Genomic DNA, 22,873 nt, shown 5'->3' with positions numbered 1-22,873 from the left:
CCTTTAGCCAGGGTAATGAAGATTAAAAAAGAGAAGACACAAATTACTAATATCAGCAAGAGGAGTATCACTACAGATAATGATGGGCATTAAATCTAAAACTTTCTAAAATAAAATCTGATTAAAATAAAATTTTTGAGGATGAATAATGATTGGGGGTTTACTGAAGGGTATGGGCTTCTCTGCAGATTACAGAGTGCATACAGAGGCTGAGCTCACAAAAAGTCTTGTTGAGTTTAGGGATCAGTCTCCAGTAGGCTATGGCTGCGATGGATAGTTGAACAAAGATGCTAGAGAGTGTGGTTTAAGCAAGCCTGCGAATGTATTTAGGTGTCATATTTAATTGTTGCTCACTAATCTTGGGAACACTGTTGAATTAATTTGGGTGTTCACAAAAATGGAGGGAAAATTTTTCAAGGTTGAGACTGACTTGCCTTTTATTTTCCCTTAAGGGAAATGGGCTTTGGTGGTCAGTAAAAGACCAAGATTGAATATAATGAGGACTTCCCTGGTGGTCCAGTGGTTAAGACTGTGCACTCCCAATGCAGGGAGCACAGGTTCGATCCCTGGTTGGGGAACTAAGGTCCCACATGCCGCACAGTGCAGCCCCCCCCCAAAAAAACAAAGATTGAGTTGAATATAATGATAACCATCTTAATAGCACTTAATAGTAACAGTGCATATCTATTGTTTTTTAAACTGCCTTAAGCCAGGGTCCTGTCAGCACATCCCAAGTGCAAATAAGAAAATCACTTTTGAATGGCTTTTAAATTTGCATTAAGAGTGATTCACCTGATGTCAACTTTAGGATTATATGGTATTTCTTTTTTTTAAATTGAGGTATAGTTGATGCACAATATTATGTAAGTTTCAGATGTACAACATAGTGATTCACAAATTGTAAAAGCTATACTCAATTTATAGTTATTATAAAATATTGACTATATTCCCTGTGCTGTACAATATATCCTTGTAGTGTATTTATTTTATACATAGTAGTTTGTACCTCTTAATCCCCTACTGCTATCTTGCCCCTCCACCCTTCCCTCTCCCCACTAGTAACCACTAGTATGTTCTCTATGAGTCTGTTTTATTTTGTGTTATATTCACTAGTTTGTTTTCTTTTTTAGATTCCACATATAAGTGACATAATACAGTATTTGTCTTTGTCTGACCTGTTTCACTAAGCATAATACCCTCCAAGTCCATCCATGTTATTGCAAATGGCAAAATTTAATTTTTTTAAATGGCCGAGTAGTATCCATTGTGTATATACCACATTTTCTTTATTCATTCATCTATTGATGGACATTTAGGTTGCTTCTATATCTTGGCTATTGTAAATAATGCTGCTGTGAACATTGGAGTGAGTGTATCTTTTTGAATTAGTGTTTTGTGGGGTTTTTTGGATATGATTATATGCAATTTCAAATGTGTCCCAAATCTCTGCCTCTGAGTCACTGAGCTATTAGTGTAGCTCCTGACAAAGAGAAATCCCTTAGTTGGCTGTTCCTGCGAACCTCTAGCTCTCTGTTTTCAGAAAATAAATTCATATGGGTGAGAAAGGAGTGAGGGTGAGGAATGTCATGAGGTTCAGGCAGGAGGAAAAAAAGGCCTAACAGAATTGACACCACATCTTCCCTATTGTTAGCAAGGGATTATGGGAGGGAAGAGGTAGAAAATGGGAGTGCTCAGATATTTGGGAAGAATAGCCCAAGTGTCCACAGTTTGATGGCACCTGAACTCTACTATTCATTCAAGTCATAATCTTTTTTAAAAAAAATTTGAAGTAGAGTTGATTTACAATGCTGTGTCAATCTGCTGTACAGCAAAGTGACTCAGTTATACACATAGAGACATTCTTTTTAAAATATTCTTTTCCATTATAGTTTATCCCAGGAGATTGGATATAGTTCTCTGTGCTATACAGTAGGACCTTGTTGTTTATCCATTCTAAATATAATAGTTTGCACCTACCAACCCCAAGCTCCCAGTCCATCCCTCTCCCTCCCCCACCACCTCTCTTCTTTGGGACAAGTCTGTTCTCTATGTCTGTGACTCTGTTTCTGTTTCATAGATAGGTTCATTTGTGTCATATTTTAGATTCCACATATAAGTGATATCATATGGTGTTTGTGTTTCTCTTTCTAACTTACCTCACTGTTGGTGGGAATGTAAGTTGGTGTAGCCACTAAGGAAAACCGAATGGAGGTTCCTCAGAGAACTGAAAATAGAATTACCATAGGATCCAGCAGTCCTACTCCTGGGCATATACCTGGACAAAACTATAATTCAAAAAGATACATGCAGGGGCTTCCCTGGTGGCACAGTTGTTGAGAGTCCGCCTGCCGATGCAGGGGACACAGGTTCGTGCCCCGGTCCAGGCAGATCCCACAAGCCGCGGAGCGGCTGGGCCCATGAGCCATGGCCGCTGAGCCTGTGCGTCCGGAGCCTGTGCTCCTCTACGGGAAAGGCCACAACAGTGAGAGGCCCACATACTGCAAAAAAAAAAAAAAAAAAGATACACGCACCCCTATGTTCATAGCAGCACTATTCACAATAGCCAAAACATGGAAACAACCTAAATGGTCCATTGACAGATGAATAAAGATGTGGTACGTATGCTCAAGGGAATACTACTCAGCCATAAAAAGAATGGAATAATGCCATTTGCAGCAACATGGATGCAACTAGAGATTGTCGTACTAAGTGAAGTAAGTTAGAAAAAGAAAGTCATAATCTTTAAAAATGGCTACCAAATACCACTGAGTACTTATTCATTTCTGTTCTGCATGGACAATGTCCTTAATAGACAGCTGCAGGACCCTGATTACACTCTGTTTTGCTTATTAGATCCTGTGGCTTACTCCCAAGAAGAGAGAACAGGTCTCATTGGTACAAAATAATCATGCTCTCAGCCCCAAAGAGCATCACCTCTGCTGTAGACTGAATTGTGTCTTCTGAAAATTCATATGTTGAGCCCTAACCCTCAAGGTGACTGTATTTAGAGAGAAGGCTTTTAGGAGGTCATTAAGTTTAAATAAAGTCATAAAGGTAGTATCCTAATCAGATAGGACTGGTGGCCTTATAAGAAGAGAAAGAGAGAGATCTCTCTCTCTGCATGTGCACACGCTGAGGAAAGGCTAAGTGAGACCACAGTGACAAGGTGGCCATCTGCAAGCCAGGAACAGAGATCTCCCTGGAAGCCAAGCCCTGCTTCTAAAACTATGAGAAAATAGATTTCTATTTTTTAAGCCACCTAGTCTATGGTATTTGTTATGGCAGCCCAAGCTGACTAAGACATCCTCCATTCTTCTTTCTTTAGCCACAGAGAATCAGAGGGAACAATAGCCAAAGTATTGCCTACGTATAAAACACAGATAAAGAAATTCCCTGTGTGGAAGTTTGGTGTCTACAGTTGTTTAAAGGGCAATTTGGCTTGTCTCTTTGTGTTTTAATAGCAGAAAGACATTTCACATAATAATTCAACTCCGTGGCTCACTCTAATCTAGGTCTGTGAGTGGGGATTTGCATTCTTTGCTTGTGATTTACATCGCTTGACACCTAATACAATGACTCCCGCTGCAAGGGCCATTACTGCATCTGTGCAGCTCCAATCTGTCACTGGCAAAGGTCTGAGAGCTGGTGTACCCTCCATTCAATCAAGAAACTAGTGCTGGGTGTAATTAATTACATCCTTTCTCCCCAACCTCAACAACTGCTACACATCACTTCTCTTAAAAACTCAGTCAAGGCAATATTTTTCCCGTACCCACCCCCCTGCCTTTTCAGTAAATGCAGACGTTGTTGTGCAATCAATCACTGAAACCTCAGGCTTTTTTTTTTTCATTTCAAATATTCATGAGCATGTGTCTGTTGCAAATTTCAAATGCATTCTTTTAAGGGTGTCATTAGTACCTGAGCTTCCTAACTAGCTACTATACTTCAGGAAGATCTTTGAAACTGGAGTTTCAGCCATCTGTATGTAAGCAGCAGCCATCTCTGTGATTGTCTTCTAGGACCGTAACAGATGCCTTATCTGATAAATAACACCCATAATTTTATTGTCAACATTGAAATTCAGTGACAGTACCTAAGCACCAGTTATTCTGTGGGCTAGGTTGAATGGGCTAATAGAATGTGGGACTAGGATTTCAAGGGTAAGATTTGATATGATTATTTACATTGTATCATTAGGCATTACACCAAATAATTTATCCAAGTGGATGGTATTCAATTTTCAAGTCACTCAGACTTTGAATGACTGATAAATTAAGAGAATGGAGTTCATTATCGGCAGTGAGAAGAAAAAAGTGCATCAGAAGCTTGGAAAAGAACAGAGTCTTAAAACCAGCTAAGCCCATAATGCATTCCAGTGAATTGTTAAGATGCTATTATTATGTTAAGAAGTTCTCTGCTTTTCTATGCAGGTCTCTGAGAGTATTTTCTGTTGGCCATTAAGACAGAGCAAGGCAAACCAGACAGCAGTTGTGACTTGAATGCTCAGTGCTGTAAAACTGTTATGTGAATCCATTTTCAGTTTAGGTGTGGAAGATGATGGTCCCTCAGTGCTGTTCGCATCATTAAAACTCAGGAGGGAAAATGTAAAGTGAGTGGAAAAGAGGAAGGTGGAAAAAATTAAGTGGAGTTGTGAGACCGATGACACTCCCACCCGGTCAGCCGCATCTACAGTTAAAGAAGTCAGTGCTGTCTAGAGGACTCAGTCACTTCTTTCAGGTCTCTGGAAGGCTGTTAACCTCTTGCCCGTGTATCAGAAGCATAACACCTGGAACGGACTCTTAACTCTGTGCACTAGAAAACAGAAATCAGAATAAGGCAGAAGTCCTTGGAGTTTATCCAGGAGAGTTTAGTTACTGAAATGATGAATATCCTCATTACGCCAACTCTCTCCTCCAACCCAACACAACTCCTTGTACTTTAGATCTTTGTATTGTTCCTCATTCCCAGAACATGTCCCCCTTCCTTGCACATAATGAGTAGACTGGAAGGGAAGAGACTCTGCACTTAGGTTAGTACTTAGGTAGGAACTTTGGGTTCTAGTCTTGGCTCAGACACTTAAAACCTCTCTGACCTGAATGTCCTTATCTGACAAACTTTGCTGTGAAGGTAAGGATCTTTTATATCTCATCAGCACCAAGAGTTCTTAAGTCTGGGCATTTACCAGCCTCAGAGAGGTTCCTGCTCTGTGGCCCATTGGCATGTAGAGGGACGTGGGATTTACTTACATCTAGAAAAGAGCATTGGCCTGGCTTCTGAATTTTCACATTAAAAGATTAATCCTAGTTTCTCTACTTGTCTCAAGTACAAATCTGTTTTCTATCAGTAGTAGAAAATATTAGCGCTCTACATTTTTTCTATGCATATTTTTATAAAGACATGAGCTCATACTACATTCATGGTTAATATCCTCCTTTCTTAACATATCCATGGCATGGGCTTCTTATAGTGACCATATATCCTGAACCAAGTAATGTACACATAGTATATTAGTGGAGTCACTTTCAATGAAGGAGTCAGAAAGAAAAGCAATTCAAAGTAGCTTTTAAGCAAGAAAGGGATGGCATGTTACTAAGAAATCCTATGGTGGCCCTTAGTTTCACATATAGTATTAGTATTCACTTTCATTCTATGTCTCAGTGCTGCTTTCCCTTGTCCCCTAAGTCTTGGCTCTTACCTAACACAAAGAGGCCCTATCCATGTGGTAAGAGGAGACAATTATCAGTGCTCCCCCTTGTCTACCTTGTAAGAAGAGATATATTTAGACTCTGTGGGATCCAATTGTCCCCACATGGCTCATGTACATCACCTGCACCAATCTTGGTGGACAGAGGTCATGGGTCACCATGATGGGCAGGTGATGCTCTGATTGCTGGCTATCTGACAAAATCAACAGCCGTTCACTACATTCTATTTCTAGTCTGCTAAGCACTCACCCTCACTGAAATGTACACAACCATCTCCCTCCTTTTCCTAGTAATCTTTGCACAAACAACCTCCTGGCTGGAATCACAAACACACTCCAACTGAAAATAACAAAAAGACAATCACGCTGATGTTTCCAGGGATATCTGTGGAGGGGCTTCTTTTTGCAATTGTGAAATTCATTCTGTGAAGTCTTTAACAGGAATAAAAATCAAATTTTACATATTTCTCACCTTTTTGGTAGTCACAGACACATTCCCTCTTCTGCATTTAAAAATCAAGTAAGGGACTTCCCTCGTGGCATAGTGGTTGAGAATCTGCCTGCCAACGCAGGGAACACGGGTTTGAGCCCTGGTCCGGGAAGATCCCACGTGCTGTGGGGCAACTGGGCCCATGCTCCACAACTACTGAGCCTGTGCTCTAGAGCCTGCGAGCCACAGCTACTGGGCCCATGCACCTGGAGCCCGTGCTCTCAACAAGAGAAGCCACTGCAATGAGAGGCCGGAGCACCGCAACGAAGAGTGGCCCCTGCTCACCGCAACTAGAGAAAACCCGCACACAGCAACGAAGACTCAACACATCCAAAAATAAATTTTAAAAAATTCAAATAAAAAAAGAAACTGGTTTCTTAAAAGAAAAAAAAGTCAAGTAATTCTGAAGCCTTGTAAACATTTGGACCCACTGTGTTCAGTTGGTCACAGATATGGCATCAGATGCCATTCCCACCCAGGTGTGCTGTCTTAGCTCCTCAAATGGATAACCAATTGTCTACTTCAGTCTCTCTTGAACTCAGACCCCACTGTCATAAATCATTTTTTCATTCTCCATCTCGGGGACCACACCTTGGAGTCCCTAAATTCCATATCCTAGTGACTCTTAGCACCAAGCTCTCCATCCAAAGGGGCTATTAATTGTTCTTGCTTCATGTTTTCCCACTGCCTTATGCTTGTTAATGTGGAACACTCATTTCTACAATTTCAGCTCTCTATATTTTACCACTCCGCTATTGACTGCCAAAATCCCATCTATTTCATACTACAAGTGAACATGAATGTGGAATAGAGACTTAAACAGAGTGTCAGGAAACCGTTCACTGGAACTAATTCTACCGTCTTAAATAAGTAGGAATATAATTATTTTAATTATTTTTCACATAGCTATATCTTGGATTGTCAAAATTTCTATTTAAGGCTTCTTTTCAACGTGAATATGGAATTAATGATTAAAACTCAGTGTCATTTAGGCATGTTTGACTGCATGTAACAAAACGTTTGACTGCATGTAATCCCAACTACAGGGTCACATCACAGAAAGTGTGTTGGTAATAAATTCACGCCTTGTGTAATAGCTCCGGATCATTAAGGATCGATGCTCTTACAGTCTTTCATATTACTCTGCCATCCTGAACTTGTTAGCTTTCCAAATCAATTAATCTAACACGACTTTTCCTTTCCCAACCTTTGGACATAAGCCTCACGGTATTCCATGTCCAGGGCTTTTAACTGCAAGTAACAAAACAGATCTACAGTAGCTTAAATAAATACGATGGTTATTGAGTGGCTCAATGGCATCTTCAAGGAACCATGTTCTTAAGAAATATTTTCACTCTTCATTTCTGGTTGTATTTCATCTTCATACTTGTTGTCTCCTGGAACTAACAAGGCTTCTACTGCAGCTTTCATCTTCATACTGTTGTTTCATGAGATAGGAAGCCTTCCTTATTCTAGCTGTCAAATTTGTATTCAGTTGGTAAAAAGGGAAAGTGTGAATGTTGAATGGCAAAATAGGTCTTTCCAGGCATCTCTCTTTTTTATCAGGTACACAAACTCAGTAGACGCCTGCTACTGTCTATTGACAACTGTGTCAAATGTCCTCAACAGTCTGGAAGGCGGATTAGAAAGCCACATGGAAGTAAATATCATGATAGAATTTCCAGAACTGGCAAGGTATTAAGCTATGCCTACAGTCACCTTATCTGTGCTGTCCCATATGGTAGCTAATAGCTGCCTGTAGCTATTTCAGCTTAAGTACAATTAAAATTTCAGGACCTCAGTATTATTAGCCACATTCAAATGTTCAATAGCCACATGTGGCTGGTGGCTGCCATACTAGACAGGACAGATATAGTACATCTCTACCTCCGCAGAAAGTTCTGTTGCCTAGTGCTGTACTAGATGAAATAGGGTCAGTGAAGGGATAGTTAGTTCCCAGTTCTCAGAGTTGGTTCGTAGCGAAGCAGAGACCAGACACCTGGTCTCCTGATGTTCAGATCAGTATTCTTTTAAGTAGACAGCACGGCTTTCTGTACATTTCTGTCATTCTGCTTAATATTGCTTCGCGTTTTCAAGAAATTATACCTATATTTTGTTGTCCTTCTGTGCTCTAGTGTGTATATGAGTGGTTGAAAATGCTGACATGGGTACTCTGCAGTGTTTTCATTCATCATTCATGGAGCCACTTAACATTTCAGTATAGCAAGGGCCTAAATGACTATAAGGAAGTCGGTTGAGAGTAGGTGAGAATTGCGGTGACGTTGAAGAAATCCGTTTTAGCTTTAATTCTGTTTTACTTTCTGTGATGGCTAAAATGCATTGCCCCTTTAAGAAACCAGATGGTAAAATCTCATGTTTCTGAGGCTTAAATAAATGAACGAGGAGTAGCTAGAGGCATACCCTTTAAAAAACTTGTTAGATCCTCAGCCTAGAGAAGGGCTAGGATGGAAGAGAAAAGTACAGAAGCTAAGATGTTGTAAGAGTAATAAAGAGAAGGTAGGCTACTATCAGCTAGATTCTTTGTAATAGCTAGATATAAATGGAAGCATCTGATTTAAAGCATGTGTAAATAGCCATGGGTGATAGAGGGGAACAAAAGAAAAGGCATTAATTAGAAAAATAGGGAATATTAGAAATAATTAAGAAATAAGAGGGCATCCCTGGTGGCGCAGTGGTTAAGAATCCGCCTGCCAATGCAGGGGACACGGGTTCGAGCCCTGGTCCGGGAAGATCCCACATGCCACGGAGTAACTAAGCCCGTGCGCCACAACTACTGAGCCTGCGCTCTAGAGCCCGTAAGCCACAACTACTGAGCCCGCGTGCCACACCTACTGAGGCCCACGCACCTAGAGCCCATGCTCCGCAACAAGAGAAGCCACTGCAATGAGAAGCTCACGCACTGCAATGAAGAGTAGCCCTCACTCGCCGCAACTAGAGAAAGCCCGTGTGCAGCAACGAAGACCCAACTCAGCCAAAAATAAATAAATTATTTTTTTAAAAAGAAAGAAAGAAATAAGAGTGGCCATGTATTTGAATTTCTTTTTTTTTGTCATTATTTATTTAACTGGGCTATTCCACACATAGTCAATGGAAAATATTAAACTGAGTATTTTATTATTTATCTAAAAGTATATGAACACATTATCTGGTTTATTGCTGTCATTCTTTATTTCTTAATATAAATTAAGTTGGTTTGTGCTGCCTCAATTATCCACCATTAATCACATTGCAGCTATAGCCAGGGGTGAAAGTTAGCATCTCAGGAAGAGTAAACATCCCCCTCTGGTAGCAGGCCTTCATTTCTAAGCCCCTTTTTATAATGAAAAAACCATAACACCGAAAATCAAATACTTGGCAGTAGCCCACCCTATCGCATGAGTTAGGACATGTCCAGTATTCTTGAACATCAGCCTCATTGTTTTCATACCAAAGAAATCCAACTTTTCACATAACTCATTCCCCGGGTTCATTCAGTCTCTGGGCATGTTTTTCAAGCCTTCAGTAGGGAAGTAAGTAACCAGCATAAGGTTGGGAAGATATTGATTACTTCTAGATATGTACTTTCTTTGTTTTCACATATCCAGAAGATGTAAATGGAAATCCTTACTGTGTCTTGGGAAAATGCCACACAGGTAATCCGTGGAGAATCTGAGTTCAGGTCTTAGCTATGAGGTTGTGTGCTTTGACAGCATGTACACTGATATTTAAAGAATATAATGGAATTTGTGCTCTTGAGCAAGTCATTTACCCACAGACTTATTTTCCTCATTTGGAAATGGGGAGTTTGGAGAAGGTTTTGTGGTACAAATGTTATGATACTGTATGGGAAATATCCCTGCCCCTCAGAGTCTGGAAATCATTAAATATGTCACCCTGTCAGCACAAATGAAAAAATGCACTGGAAATTGCTGAAAACTACTGCAGTACAAAATGCCCAGTACAACTCATGGTCTCTTTCTATGAGAAAATTGCAAGTTCCCAAGGGAATTCTAATGAATTCTGACCTTCCTCAGGAGGCACTGAGTAAATCAATGTGTTATTGATCAACCTGCTGTCATAAATCTATTTTTATTTCCTTCTTTGAGTCTCCACACCTATATAGTGAGTGGCACATCCAGCAGAAGCCTGCAGTTATCCAGCAGCTCCTCTGAGAAGTTAGCAGAGGTGCTTCCCCAAGTTCCAAAGGTGTTCTGCTTGTCGAGCAGAAGCAAGTCGGCTGTAAGGAAAAGAAAGCAGCTCTGTCACTGTAGCATTGCTCTAGAGTATGTGGGCTCTATCATATGTACTCTCACATGTCCAGTAAAAGGCATGGAAAAGTAAAACCCATAAAGGTGTAATTATGAAAATAAGGATATTAAAACAGTCAAATCCAAATCTGTTTCAATGGTTTCAAAGTCAACCCCAAAGTAAGAACTCTTTTTACAGTACAGTTACCCTATACTAGCCAAATCCAAACCAACCCATCATTTCACCCTGTGAATTAATTACTTGATTCGACATTTATCAACTGGGCATGTTGAAATCTGACTCCCCAAAATATCACTGAAACAACCTGTTGCCAAGAAAAAGCTAGCTGAGTTTATTGCTTACCACTGTAAGGGAGAAAGCCATACTGACAGGGTCTAATGGTGTTTTAGGTTAGGAAAGGAAAGGCTGGGATATTGAGACGTTGAAGTCTGTCCTAACTGTAGGGGAGCTCGATTATGATTGGGTAAAAATCATGATACAATGGTTTAGAATAGGTGGGCACGGCACAACAGGGCTTTGGAGGCAAGAGGTTCAAAAAGTCTAAGGCTATAAACTGTCAGTCAGTGCTTTCTATTGAAGAGTTGTGGAATGAACAGTAAAGCTGTTTGCAACTTGTATCTTCCTGGGCAAAGTCTTTTTGAATAGTAAGGTCATACTGATGAAAATAGTGGAATAGTAGACTCATGGTAATGTAGATAGTAAGCTATATGGGGTACATGCTTTTGGTTCTCAGCACCTATGTACTGGGGGAGTACACGTGCCCTACCTGCCATCAGGTGCTTATGTATTTTAAAGTTCACAGAGATAAGAAGCAAGAGTTTAGGGAAGAGGAATACCACTAGGTTGGGAGAATGATGGACAAATTCACGAGGGAGGTAACATTTGAGCTATGTACGCCTTGATTGTTGGTTATGAGTTTAGAATGTTTGAGTGGTAACCTAGAGTTTCATGCTAAAGGCTATACTACTGCTTGGCTAGTCATGTCTTCCTTTTTCTTTAAGGGTTCATTCAGGGCAAGTAAAGACTTACCCATTTTGTCATAGTCCTGTGGATGGAAAATGAAAGCAGAGTCATTGGGTGAAGTTCAGCACCCCCTGCCCCCCGCTTTTTAATTGGAGTAGAGTTGATTTACAATGTTGTGTTAGTTTCAGGTGTACAGCATAGTGATTCAGTTACACATTTTGAAGGTTTCTAGGCCCTCTGAAGCAAGGTGGCAGGTTTTCTTGTCTGTGCTTTTTTATAAATGAACTCATATTTTGGGGCAGAGCTTCTTTACTTTGAGGATGTCCTCCGTTAGCACCACATAAACATCACTGAAGTATCAGTAGGGAAAGAAGGAATGAGGTGGTTTGTTGGACTCTAGGGATGCTGTTCAAGGATGCAAGTCCAGAGAAGCTGCTCATTTTCTCATTTGAGCTTTGTGAGTTCCTTTTCCTTCCAGGATGACTGAGCTGAGAGCAGAGCTCTGTTTTTTCAAACAATAGGTTAGAGACCCTGGAAGCGGGAGCACTGACTTTGATTTTTTTGAAGAGTTCTCTGTCTCTCTCATACACACACACACACACACACACACACACACGCTTTTGTTAATGGCAGCAAAGAGGAAAAAAAGCTGGTATGCAGAATGAGGGACCGCTTAAGTAGGGAGATGAATGAGAATCAGTTTTTTAGGGGTTAGAGGTATGATTTAGCTTTTGGGAATTCATTCCTAAGGATATTTCCAGACAAGTTAAAATAAAGCAATGAACAAATGAAGGCAACTGCATTTCTCCTGTTCAGGGAACTGATCCTTCAGATAAGACAAATTGGTGTTTTGAAGGTATTATAAAGGATTTTAATTCCAGCACTTGTGGCATTTAATACATTTTTGAGTTCGTTTTCCCCAAAAAGGCTTTGTAAATTTCCCTCAGAGCTCTTACTAGGCCTGACTGTGTCATGTGTATCCTTAACTAAGCTGAAGATGTGTTGAATTGCTGCCCTCCTTACCTTGGAAAGAAAAATGCTATAGCTCCCCCTTGTGTCATGTGAGGCCAAAAACATCCTGCTTGATCCACATCAGCAGAATCCACTCCACTAAGTATCCTAAAAGTATTTCCTCAAAGCTTTTTGGGGATGGGACTTTGCTATTTGTTGTACAGGAAAGAACTAGGGAACCCAGCTAATCTTTTGTGATTTCTCCCCTCATTTCCTACTTTCCTGCAGTGTATCCAAGAGAATCTTTCCTGGAGGATCACCTTTTTCTGGCAGTTTGTTTGGGATGATTTTCCTCATGAGGTTGTAGTCCAGTTATCTGCCACTTAATACATCGAATCTTGTACAGTTTCTTGTCCAAATAGAGCAAGTGGAACTTGCTTTCACTGCGGCCTCCTCTTGCCCCGTCATAGGGTCCACTTCATTCTGTATCCTGACTTCTCAGCTTGAGTCAGGCACTGGTTTCTTTGCCGTTCCACCTCCAGAGTAAACATGTCAAGTTTTCCCAAGTCTCTCATACTCTAGCATATGAGTTTGGACTTAAACATTCTGGCTGCTTAATAAGTATGCAGTCAGGATATGAGATGCAGTCACACATCTCTTTTGGAAACAATTCCACAATCTTAGTTCCTATCCCACACTTGACTTCCATGTGGGAGTAGGGGAAATGCCACAGCGCTCCCTATTAATGACTTTCCTCACTTCAAATAACATTTGATAACCATAGATATTCTTCACAGGTGTAGCAATTCTTATATAATGTGGTTCTTTCTACTGATTTTGCACCTTTGCAGATATCGCAGAAGAAGAGGGAAAGTCATTTTATAGGTCATTTTAAAAATTATATACGTTAAATATACTGATTGTTTAAAAGATTTACACAGTTTTGCAATTATATCTATAGGACAAAGCCATAATAGAATTGCTTCATTAAAGTGTGTGTGCATTTGAAATTTGATAGATGGTAGTGTTCACCTGTCCAGTCTCCTGTCTCATTTAACCTGGTCTCTTCATGTCATAGTCAGCTTGATGTTCCAATAACAGTTCCAGCCCATTTAATTGTACCCCCTTCCTGCCCTGCCAGCCCTCATTTTAAAACTTGGGACACTGTTTTCTTAAGGAAAGTTAGAAGTCTTTGATCCCAACCCTTAAAGGACTCCTACTTTTCCAACTTTATGATTTCCCTTAGGAGAGAAAGTTTCACTCCACACTGACTGAAAACAAACTCATGTTCTCCAACATCTATTAACTTTGTCGTCGGTTCATATGAAGCAGCAATGCAAGGTAGTGTAGGCTAAGTGACAGTCTTAAAAAAGTGAATGCTTTGTGAATTCTGAGGCAGGAAAAATCAGGTCTGGCAATCATTCTGAATGAAGTGAGACTTGGACTAGGTCTTAAAAGGAAGAGTAGAACTAAGACAAAAATTGGGAGATTATTTGGGAACTTCAGGCAGAGAAGAAATGCTGTAAGAAGCTGAGATGGCAAAAAACACATGGACTCTTATGTAACACTAACTGAATTTGACTTAATAGGTTTTCCTCGTGCTGCCATGTTGTGGTGTATTTGTCTTACAACCTATCTGAGGTCAGGAGGACTTTATCACTTCATCTTTGGATCTTGTCCATAGTCGATGTCCATAGTTGACTCGTTATCAACAAATATTTTGGTTAGTTAAGTAAATAAGGAAATGAATGTGATACTTAGCAGAAAGGGCTATAAAATAGTAGGAGAGTTACAATAGGAGTAAAGGAATTAATTTCCAGAAAGCCTCATTTATCATAGTTTCAATGTAACAAGTATGCACTTTCTCATGAAAGAGCTTTCTTTCTTAATGAAATCATATTTAACTTCTGGAAAATAACCTGCATTCTGTTTTCCTAATCAACTATGTCATTAATAATACTAACATAATCATTTTAAAAGAATGAAAAGCAACAACAACAAAAAAGCTCCGCCAACTCTGTCTCTGAGAAAAGGTTCAAAGCTTGACTAGTTCATGGGAACAATTTGCTAGTCTAGAGATTTCTTCCCATTTTGGTCCAGGCCTCCTATGGAGAGATTTATGTGCAGTGCATGTCAAGAGGCAAAGTAATGGTATTTCTCTGCTATACAATGACTCGGACATTTGCTGAGTGCAGAAATGCACCTTTAAACAGAGAAAGAAGCAGAATCTGCCCTGATCCAATCATTTTGAAAAGCCATGCACACAGAAGCTGGGGCCAAACATAATGACAGGATTTAATTGCTAATGCCTTAGAGGCAACGCGTCTCTTGATGTGTTGACCTTTAACCCAGACTTGGGAGGGTGAAAAAAGAGAGGGGATGGTTTTCCCCTCCCCCTTCCCCTCCCCCCTCTGATCATGCCTGCCTCTAACCCTGTCCACATACTCTTTAACATTCATCTCTCCAGCCCCATTCCCATTAGTTACTTCCAGCTTTGGGGCCGGGGGAGAATGAACAGAAGAACCAAAAAGAAGGTGGGAGGAGATTAGGAGAAGGAAGCCTACAAGCTGTCGACAGCTGCTTAGAAGCAGGGGGCAGAAGTACAGCTACAGAAATGGGAGCTGAACCCCGGGTCCCCTGATGCTTCTACCCCCCCCCCCCCGTATTTCCTGAGATTTAGGCCTTTCTGTGTTTCTGTTCTCCACCCCCATTTCACCCTTTCTGGTCTATATTTATAATCACTCCCTTCTGACACCTTCACCTCCCTTTTCCCTCTTACTTGGCTATTTATGAATGGCAAAATCTTCAGCAAAGTTAAATTCAAGGCTCTGCCTATTACACATCTGCACCATGGCAGCTGGGCAGCTGAGTATAGCTGGAGAAGAAGACAAGCATGCTGATTGGTTTCGCTGTAAATTCATGGCCACTAGCCTTAAGTGGACCCTTTGTGCTGTTCAGCAAGGTTACTAGTCCATTCACTCTCCTGGTTGGTTGGTTTACAAAACGTCCACACCTTCTTTCTCTTCTTTCTCTTGAAATTTCTTCACTGTTTTCCAGCCAAGCTGGTCTGCTTTCTGTTTCTAACGTGTCAAGCACACTCCCACCTGAGGGCCTTGTTATTTATTCTTCCTCCTGCCTGGAGCACCCTGCATCTAAGTGTTTGCTTCCTCACTTCCTTCAAGACATCCTTATCAGTCAGGCCTTCCCAGGCCACTCTATGTAAGGCAGCAAGCACATCCCCGTCAGCACTGGCACACCCTGTTCCCTTAACTTGATGTTTTCTTTGGCAGTTACCACCATCTGGTATTCTATATATTTTATGTTTGTATATTATTATCCCCCTGCTAGAATGAAAGTTTTATGAAAGCTTGGGATTTTAAAAAATTCTTTTTATTCTTCTATAGCTAGTGCTTAATACAATGCTTGCTAGTATGCCATACAAATTTGTTTCAAGAATGAATGGATAATGAATGCTTGTTGGGTTTTGAGAATCCCCTCTTCCCATTTGCCAAAACCAGCATATTCATAACAATATTTTTTGTATGGTAACCATAGTTTCCAAGCCCAGATTCAATACATGTCATCTAATTGGTGGGGAAAATATCTTTCATTTTGCTCTGTCTTGGGAAATTCAGTGTGCTTATTAAGTATATTCTACCTAGAATCATAGTCTCATAGCATGGAGTCCTCAAAAGAAGCTTAGATGATCGTTTTCCAGTTAGTTTAATGGCCCCGATAGCATATTTGGCTTATCCAAGGTCACTAAACTATGTTTAGTTTAAAATAAGTGTGAGTTGAAGTTGTTGGGTTTTTCAGAGCTCTTGCCTGGCCTTTGTGGAGATACCCAGAAATTATTGGAAACCTCTATGGTAATTATCTGGCCCCGTCTTTTCTACTTAGTGCATACAGCGGCTAGCATATCACCTCATGGGTCCTTCATCATTTCTATCCAGTGAGGCTTGCTTGAATAACTGAGCAGGATTTCTCACCATATGCTAGGTTTATCTTTGTTCTCTCACTTCAAATGTTTTCAAACTTAAGAAGCTGTAAAATAACATGATAATTAAAGCTCATCACTTGTACCAAATCACCTTCTATACCTTCACCCCCACCTATTCAGGGAAATAAACACATACTTGAGTTTATATAGGTAATTACAGCTGTAATCAGATGTCAGTGGAAGAGATCTGACATAGAGATGTTACTTTCTCATAGTCATTGAGCCTAAAGGGCCTTCTGGGTTTATTCACCTGCCTTCAGGCTGTAACTACCTCCAGATTTTCTCCTTTTGTAATGAATGCTTTGGGAATGAGAAATGCATATTCAAATTTGAAAGGTGTATTCTCATTGGTTTTCAGGTTTTTCTAATTGAAATAATGAAAGCATGAATGGTGGAAATATAGGATCCAGAGGGTAAATAAAAGGCTCACAAGTACTCATTAAATTATCTTACTAAAGAATTAATAACCTGGGTTTCTGGGTTCTCAAGTTTGTAGGCATGCTTTCCAAGGGCCAATTTCTTGTTTTCCCTGCAAAAGATGAGGTTAAGCCTCATCATTTTGCAGAACTGTGGGTACGGCTTGAGAAATCTCAGTCCAGGAGACCCTCTCTTTTACAAAACACTGCTCCCACCCTGAGTATGTGTCAAGCTCCAGAAAATGGCAGTGAAAGGATATTTTCCCAGATTCTCCCACTGGAAGCAAGGCCCTTTTCAATTGTGGTGTTTACACAGTGACATTTAGAGTCTAAATTGTTTCGGTACAGTGAGTGCTTACATCCTTTTGTCCCTGAGAGCACTGACCACAATACCTGGCACGGAGCAGACACTCAGGAAATCATAATCAGCATAGGGCAGATGCTCAGCAAATACTCAGTGACCAAGAAGATCATTGTAAAGTGAATTAGTAAATTAACAACAAAGCAGACATTTCTACCAGGAGTATTTTTACTTTATGGCCAGCTTCTTGACACCATAGGTCATGCCTCCAAATCTGATACGAGTAGTGCAACTTTATGAGTTTCTGGCTATACTTTGAGATCAGCAGCTAGCCCAGTGTGTTGTGCTAGTAGGTGATCAATCAAACTTACTGGACTGAGTTTGTGGGTAAAATGAGAGAAAAGTACCTTGGCTTTCATAACTTTTGAATGCAGTCGTCATCCATATGTTTTAGAATCTGGTGTAGGCTACATAGAATAGTCACAAAGTTCTCTCCAGTGGAGTTTGAGAGAACAGATACATTTTAGTTTAAAATCTTCACAAAAAGCTAACAATCAAAGGAAGCCCTAAAAGCCTTTGAGTGATGAGGCAGAATCAAGAAAGGGGATTTAAGCTTAAAATGTGCCAGGAAGTGAGCAGTGGTTAGACTGCTCAACTGTGCATCAGCAATATGGTTCTTAATCTTCACTGCCCATATGATCAGTGGGTTCAAAGAAGTCTCCTTAATTCTGGAATGAAATGTAAGCAGGTTGAACTGGGAAGAAGGTATAACAAATAGGGCCATTGTTTTGGAAACACTTGTCTCTTAACTGTGTTTTTGAAAGCAGAGAGTGGAAATGCCATGAGGGTCTAGATTATTTCAGCTATCATTAGAAAGAATGGACAACAATTTTTGATAAATACAGATCAGCTGGGATCACAGAATTTTTAAATGCAGACTGGAAGTTGTTCTGGGGTTGTATAGGTTCTCTCAAGTGGTTGAAATAGGAGCAATTAAGACTTTTTTTGTGGAGAGGAAATAAACTCTTACATAGCATCTATAGTAGGAGAGTGAACTATAAATAATCCAGACACTCGAGTTTGCTGTGGTGCTTGAAAGTTTTTAGGGCCTCGTTTCCACTATGATAAATATGATCATTCTCTCACTTGGACGTATATGCACTTTTTTTATGTGGATGGGTGCAATCCCTACTTTACTGAACGTAGGTTGACAGATAAAATACTTGATAAAACAAAAATCTCATTAATGTATGCTCCACCAGTTTTGAGGTTTTGATAATTTGGATAGGGATTGAGCAGAAGTTTCATTTAGTATTATTCATAAAGACAGGGTTTGCTGAGCAAGTTAATAACATAGACAAGATTCAGGAAGAATATTTAACTATGCAGGAGAAAAAACTTCCAATCAATTCTTGGACATATGCTTTCTCACATAAACATTTGTAGTGCTAAGTGTTAAGCTATTCATTAACTCAGATTGGTTCACTACAGAGTTATTCAGAAATTTTAAATTTTGAGTGATTAAGTACACCTGATCCTTCCCGGCTGGCTTTGAGTACAGGGAGCTAGCTCAGGTTATGTGGACCCTGTGGCCAGAGCTGGAGTTAGCCAATTCTTCGATACCTGCTTTAAGCAGTGGTAGTTAGGCCCTCACCCCACATGGGGCAGAATGTGTGGACTTATTACCCTGGTGCCACATGAAAGAAAGGAACATAACAGGATTTGGAAGGAGGTAGATTGAACTCTCCATCTGTTATCGGGTTGAGGGCTGCATAGGACCTCTCACTTTCTTATTCACTTATTGTGCTTGCCTCGTGGGGTCATTCTATGACAGGAGGATTAGTATATTATATATATATATATATATATATATATATATATATATACACTTGAGACACTGTTCATTGTGCTCTTCAGCTGTGTACTGAAAGTCTTCCAAGTGTTTAATGATTTCAGTTGAAGTGTGGAAATTAATCAGAATGGAGTCTAGTATTGCAGTGGAAAGAAGATTTAGTGTATGGGAGTAGAGTTTGAGTTCTATCCAGGCATTTCTCTGATAGCTTAAATAATTTTTCTTGATTTTCTTTACAGTAGCGGTCTTGCTTCGGGAATCAAGACTCTGCCTTCATTCAACCGTGGACAGTTCTCGAAGCATATTGGTTTTATCACTAAGATCATTCTACATAGAGAACTAAAGAACTATTTCTTTGGTGTTGTCTCCGGAGGCGAATTGGCCAACAAATTGAAACTTTAAGATTGTCGATAATTCAGGATAAGTGAATTTTATTTGTAAAGAAATCATGGCTGCTGTAATGGTACGTGGTTTTGTCCAAATGTGCAGCCAGAAAACTATGATATCCGATGCGAGAGAAGCATACATTGAAATAGTGGAAAGAGAGAGGAATGTTATATTGATTATCTATTTCAGTACTGGATCATACATAACTTTTCAGCTAAGTAATAATATTGAAGACATCGTCCTTAGACCCTCTGGAGAAGACCAAAATAATCTGTATTTAAGTTTACAGACTAATGACTTATTGATTATTGAAAAATTATCCTCCAGAGATGCCGAAAATTTGAAGAAGTTCCTGGATAGAGTCCATCCTCAACCACCCGTAAGACCTGATAGGGATGAGAGTATCTTTGCCAGTACAACAACACAGAAGGCAGGTGGCAAAACTGCATCTCACAAAATACGTAAGATGTCAAGTAGTCAGTCATTTGAGAAAGAAAGAAATGAAACAGAAACACCTGATGATAAGGAGATGCCTTTCTGTGCATCAGAATTGTCAACATTTACCTGGGAAGAGTTATTAGAAAATGAATATGGGAAGAGGAGGCCATCATCTGGCTCAGAGATGAATAAGAATTTCCTGCAAGAGGATACCTCTTCGAGAGGAACGGTATCAAAGATGAACCCCTTGAGATATGTAAGCCGCAGAAAGAGAGAATTAATGTTAAAAGGGTTAAAACAGAATAAGAAATTGGAACTTGGACCTTCATTCAAGATCGATTTTACTGGAAAACCTTACCTAGATGTCAGTGATCTTCTCCAAAGAGTGACTGATAAAACATATTTAGCATTCCTGTCAGAGTCGAAGTACGGTGAGGATGACCCAGAGTGGGGCAGACTCAAGATGATCTTTGACTTTTACCCAGAGAAACTATGTCAAGGCTTCCCCAACTTGGGAAACACCTGTTACATGAATGCAGTTTTACAGTCCTTATTTTTGATTCCATCATTTGCTAATGATTTACTCAATCAGACCTTCTCACAGGGTGAAACTCCCCTTGATTCCTTTAGCATACGCTTGGTGCAGCTGCTTGTTTTGAAAGATATTTATAACATAAAAATCAAGAAGAAGTTACTTGGGAATTTTAAAAACGTCATTTCAGCAGTTGCAGAGATATTCTCTGACAACGCGCAGAATGATGCGTATGAGTTTTTAGGTCATTGTTTAGATCAGATTAGACAAAACATGAGAAAATTAAACACAATTGGGAAGATTAAGATTGAATCTGAGGAAGGAAATTCACCTCAGCAGGTTTCTGCTGGTAGTGCTGACACCAAGGTGCTTGTTTGCCCTGTCGCCAGTAATTTTGATTTCGAGTTGCTGCGCTCAACTAGTTGCAAAGCCTGTGGGCAAATTGTCCTTAAGGCAGAGGCAAACAATTCACTTTCTGTCAGTCTTCCCCAGAGAGCAAAAGCACATCCCTTGTCTATTCAATCTAGTTTTGATCATTTCTTTGAAGCAGAAGAGCTTGAGTATAAATGTGGGACGTGTAAGCACAGGAGTTCTGTTGCAGTGCATAAATTCAGTAGGCTACCCAGGGTCCTTATTGTGCATCTGAAACGCTATAAATTTAGTGAGTTTGGGTCCTTAAGGAAGGATGAGCAAAAAGTCATTATTTCCAAATACTTAAAGTTATCTTCCCATTGCAATGAAACTACCAAACCACCGCTTCCCTTAAGCAAGAATGCACCTCTTCATGATTTCCAAGTCTTAGAAATCTTTAAGAAGATGAACTCTGAAGCCATCAGTTCATCGACAGCTTCAACAAAGCAGACCTCAGAATCCAAGGATTCTTTGGCTCCACACATTAGATCAGAAAAAGAGTCTGAACCACAAAAATGCCAGACTCTTCATAAAGCTTCAAGCTTCAAGCAGCAGCAAAAAGACCTGGGAAAAGATTCTAAACTAAATATAATAGAGTCCACATTGGTAAACTCAAGAAATGAAGCAGCCATTGCAAGAGAGCTATTAGCAGTAGGCTTAACGATGAGTCTGGAAGACAGCTCCCTTTCTCTGAAAGGTACACCCACCAGCAGCCCAGGTACATATCGCAAAGTGGCTAAAAGTCGAAAAGGAAATAAATACAAGAGAACCAAGATATCTGCAGATTTTGAGAGCATGCCTGAGACCACCGAAGAATTTTGTAAAGGTAAAAAACCCAGAATTTCAGAAGAATCTTACCAAGTGCCTGAAGAGACCCAGCAGTGTGGAGGGATAAGACTCTGTGAACAAGACCTTGGTCTTCTATTGATGCGGAGCCTTTCAGGCCCTGATGCCCAGTGGCACAGAGATAAATGCAGACCTACGCAATTAAATTTCCAGGGAACCAAGGTGAAGTCCCAAGGTGCCTTGGGTTCCAATAAAGATCCTGGAAAGAAGGGCTCCTCAGGTGTGAAGAAGACAAAATCTTCAGCCAGGAAACCAAAAAGAGAAGCCGAGATGAGAGATAGTCATGACTATCAGCTCATTGGTGTTATCAGCCATATTGGAAAGACGCCTAGCACAGGACACTATATCAGTGATTTCTACAACTTTGAGAGGCAAATGTGGTTCTGTTACAGTGATCTAGACGTATTAAGTATCCAAGAGGCCCCAGTGCAGGAGACTAGGCTTCAAACCGGGTACATCTTCTTTTACATGCACAATGAGATCTTTGAAGAGCTGTTGGAAAGGGAAGAGAGCTCCCAGCCTCATAGCACAGAGGAAGCAGTAGTCAAAGTAGACCCAGAAGTAGTAAAAGAAGTAGCCTCCGGCTCACATACATCTCCTTAACATCTTTGACTATCACTTCCTCCATGGAAGGAAAACTTTGAACTCTAGCTAAACATGAAGAGGCAGTTAGCATCTACAACCAAAATTAAGCAGAAACACTTACTTAGAAATAAATCTCTGTTCTAACCCTGATACAAAAACCTCAACCCCACAGTTCCAGCTGATAAAAATTCATCTCTCCTACTAGACCAGAACTGTGCTTTCCACATTCTAATGCTGTGGACTTTAAGTGTGGTCCTCAAACCAGTACCATAAGGAACATGGAAGGACTCATGAGAAGTGCAATTTCTTGATTCCACCATGGACCCACTGATTCAGAAACTCTGGGGAGGGAGGCTGCAAACTGATGGAGAAACACTTTTGGTGCTGTTGTATGTTTCAGTTGTTTATGTTTTGTAAAGAGGTTTCATTGCATTTTTTGTTTCTTATATTCATGTATGCTTTTCCTTCGTATACTTATTATGATCAAAACAGGCACACACAATTATTCTTCTGATGAGCATACTCAGTGATTTGATGGGAAAAAATAGTTTCTGAAGTCCTGGCAAAACAAATGAAAAAACCACTTGCTGAACCCCTGGCAATAAGACAATAGTTGCTGGGGTCCTGGCAATAAATACTAAATGAAGCTGGTAGTTTATGAATCCTCCTGGGCATACATAGATGAGACTGAACACCATATCAAGTCTCCAAATTGTTTGCTAAATTCC

General features: G+C 40.2%; 1 protein-coding gene across 1 annotated transcript; it reads left to right on the top strand.

Annotated features, from left to right (window-relative positions):
• Positions 1–19,394: 19,394 nt before the first annotated feature.
• Positions 19,395–22,163, top strand: USP26 (ubiquitin specific peptidase 26). Its single transcript, XM_029240234.1, has one exon. It carries the CDS (start codon positions 19,395–19,397, stop codon positions 22,161–22,163), a length of 2,769 nt encoding a protein of 922 aa, XP_029096067.1.
• The last annotated feature ends 710 nt before the right edge of the window (positions 22,164–22,873 follow it).

This window comes from Monodon monoceros, unplaced genomic scaffold (genome assembly GCF_005190385.1).
Source record: "Monodon monoceros isolate NGI ecotype Baffin Bay Population unplaced genomic scaffold, NGI_Narwhal_1 Super_Scaffold_22, whole genome shotgun sequence".
NCBI lineage: Eukaryota > Metazoa > Chordata > Mammalia > Artiodactyla > Monodontidae > Monodon > Monodon monoceros.
This window is presented reverse-complemented; position numbering and strand designations above follow the sequence as displayed.